At 35.7% G+C, this 2,541-nt stretch overlaps 1 protein-coding gene across 1 annotated transcript; it reads right to left on the bottom strand.

Annotated features, from left to right (window-relative positions):
* Positions 1-274: 274 nt before the first annotated feature.
* LOC121240794 (kiwellin-like) lies at positions 275-919 on the bottom strand. The gene has a single exon (XM_041138326.1). It carries the CDS (start codon positions 917-919, stop codon positions 275-277), a length of 645 nt encoding a protein of 214 aa, XP_040994260.1.
* Positions 920-2,541: the final 1,622 nt, after the last annotated feature.

Here is a 2,541-nt window from a genome sequence, read left to right as displayed (position 1 = left end):
AAAGTAAAATATATATATATATATATATATATACACACACACACACACAAGAGGAGTACTGAAATTCAGGGAGCAAAATGAGGAGACAAATTACTAGCATTTTCCTTTCACTAATACAAGATCAAGCAAGTACTTGAATATATTAATATCACTATTTTTCTAAAGGGAGACGAGGGACCAATTATTACATATTAGTAGACATGAAGTGACATGTTATTACCATCTGGCCCTTATCAAGCCATATATATATATAGCTAGTTTAGTTCTTAAATCACTATGCCATAGACCAAGTAATATCCACTTCACCCACGTCTTTATTCAGTCCCAATTCATTCCACACAGCATCCGACCCATCTACAATATTATTCTTGCATGGTGGCTGACCTGCATGCTCTTCGTCACACCCATTAACGGAGTCACACTCGTCTACCACCTTGGCCTCCACACTCCTCCCATTACTAGCCATAATTCTAATCATACTACCGCAGCGCGAATTGTCGTTAAACCACCCAGTTGATAATGCCACGATCAGCTCTGAGTTGTTGTGGAAACTATCGTCGCACTTGGATTGGGCTCCACCATCCCCACCTTGACTGAAATCGTTGTTTGTGAGAATGGCTGGCGTGGAGGACGTCACGGGAGGCGAGCATCTATACTGAGTGTAGGATGTCCCTTGACAATTCAAGGTGCCCGAGGGTTGGCAGTTGTTGTTTCCACTAGGTGCAGAGTTTCCGCATATGTGGGTGCCAGCATCAGGGTCATCATTGCACTTGCCATTGATGCAAATGAGTTGACCGTCACAATCGTCGAGAGTATTACATGGGCCACTGCAAGAGGATATAGCTTGTGCAGGGAGAGGTAGGGAGATGATAACGATGAATAGGGAAAGTGGAAGCAAGAGTGACACAAGGTTTACCATGATTTGCGTGAACATAATGTGATATCGATGCCGGAAGATTCAGAATTTCTGTAATGAAGAGGGTTGGCAATACATCTTAATTACATGTATTTATAAAGGTCGCATGCATGCTGCGATCCTTGTTCCTTTCCCAACATTAGTGTGAATTTACCAATTTACCCTCCTATAACATTAATTTCGCCTTATGAGGTATCGATAGTATATTCCTTTCTCTCTCTTTACGTATTCAAAATTCGAGGAGATCAGCTTAGCTGGCATGAGCCAATTAATATGGAGGACTTGGAATTGAATGACTAGATGGTCAACGTAGAAGTCTTGGGTCTCTTAACTCTTGTTTGCTTGACTAGACCAAACATAAGATTTCCAAGACCTAACTCTTTAAAGGCGGAAGAAGCGGAGATAATGAAGTATGGATAATTTTATACGTTACATTTTTATCTTATTTTAATTATATTAAATAATATATAATATATTAATTATTATTAAATAATAAAAAATATTTAATAAATAATTATTTAATAATAATAAATATATCACATTATATTTAATAAAATCGATAAAAATGAAACAGTAGTATTATGAATAAAATTTTCCATTAATTATATATCCTTACTCCTAATATTCTTCAACTTTTAAAATTCTGAATAGTACCGTAGTCAAGTCTCATTTTGCTAAGGTTTTTCAAAGTCATGATCTAATGCGACAAGAAATAAAGACTTGGAGCTAGCTAGCTAGCAAGCTTGACTTCATGTCATTATGGCGACGCGTTCAGATTAGTGTTTTAAATTTTGTACCGTACTAGTCGGTACAGTTGAAATTTTTCGTTTCGGCCGTCCGGCCAGTACAGGTACTATATCTGTTCCGTACCGGCCAAAATACCGGCCATACCGGCTGGTACCGGTTGTACCGGCCTGAATTTCGTCCTGTACCGGCCGATATTTCAGCTTGTGTTTTTTTTTTTTTTTTTTTTTTCGTTTTTTCAAACTACAAGCTTATTTTTTAATCTCCAATTCAGATTAGACTATTTATAATTTGTATATATATGTATTTATATATAATTTATTTATATATAGACTATTATTTTAGAATATAATTTTTATATATATTTATATATATAATTTATTCATATATCGACTATCCCGAAACGTTATCCCGAAATGCTATCCCGAAATGGTACCGGTACCGAAATATTTTGTTCCAGTACCTTGACCGGTACGGCATCCGATACGGTATTCAAAACATTGATTCAGACTCCAGAATTTTCCATCCTTGTCCTTATTTGCAGTTTTGATTCTAAAGTCCAAACAACAAAATTATAGTCTGCAATTAATATATATGTAGCTGTCGATTAAGAACTATGACAGTTAATTGACAACTTGAGTACTCTTGATGCATGAATCTGTCGAATTAAAATTGTTGAGCCTTTAAGTCAATACTTTTAACCATTGAATTTTCCTTTTTAATTTTTGATAAATAATATGTAATTTTATTCCTACGAGAAGAAACTCATGAAGTACACATAAGCATGCAAGATCATCTAGAATATCACGAGCTTAAAATGTCTGTTCCATCTCTTTAAACTCATATCTAGCATGCACCTTTAACTACAAAAGCCCTTTCTG

Source organism: Juglans microcarpa x Juglans regia, chromosome 7S (assembly GCF_004785595.1).
Source record: "Juglans microcarpa x Juglans regia isolate MS1-56 chromosome 7S, Jm3101_v1.0, whole genome shotgun sequence".
NCBI lineage: Eukaryota > Viridiplantae > Streptophyta > Magnoliopsida > Fagales > Juglandaceae > Juglans > Juglans microcarpa x Juglans regia.
This window is presented reverse-complemented; position numbering and strand designations above follow the sequence as displayed.

Coding starts and splice junctions, on each gene's coding strand:
- LOC121240794 (XM_041138326.1), bottom strand. CDS start 919: ATGGTAAACCTTGTGTCACTCTTGCTTCCACTTTCCCTATTCATCGTT.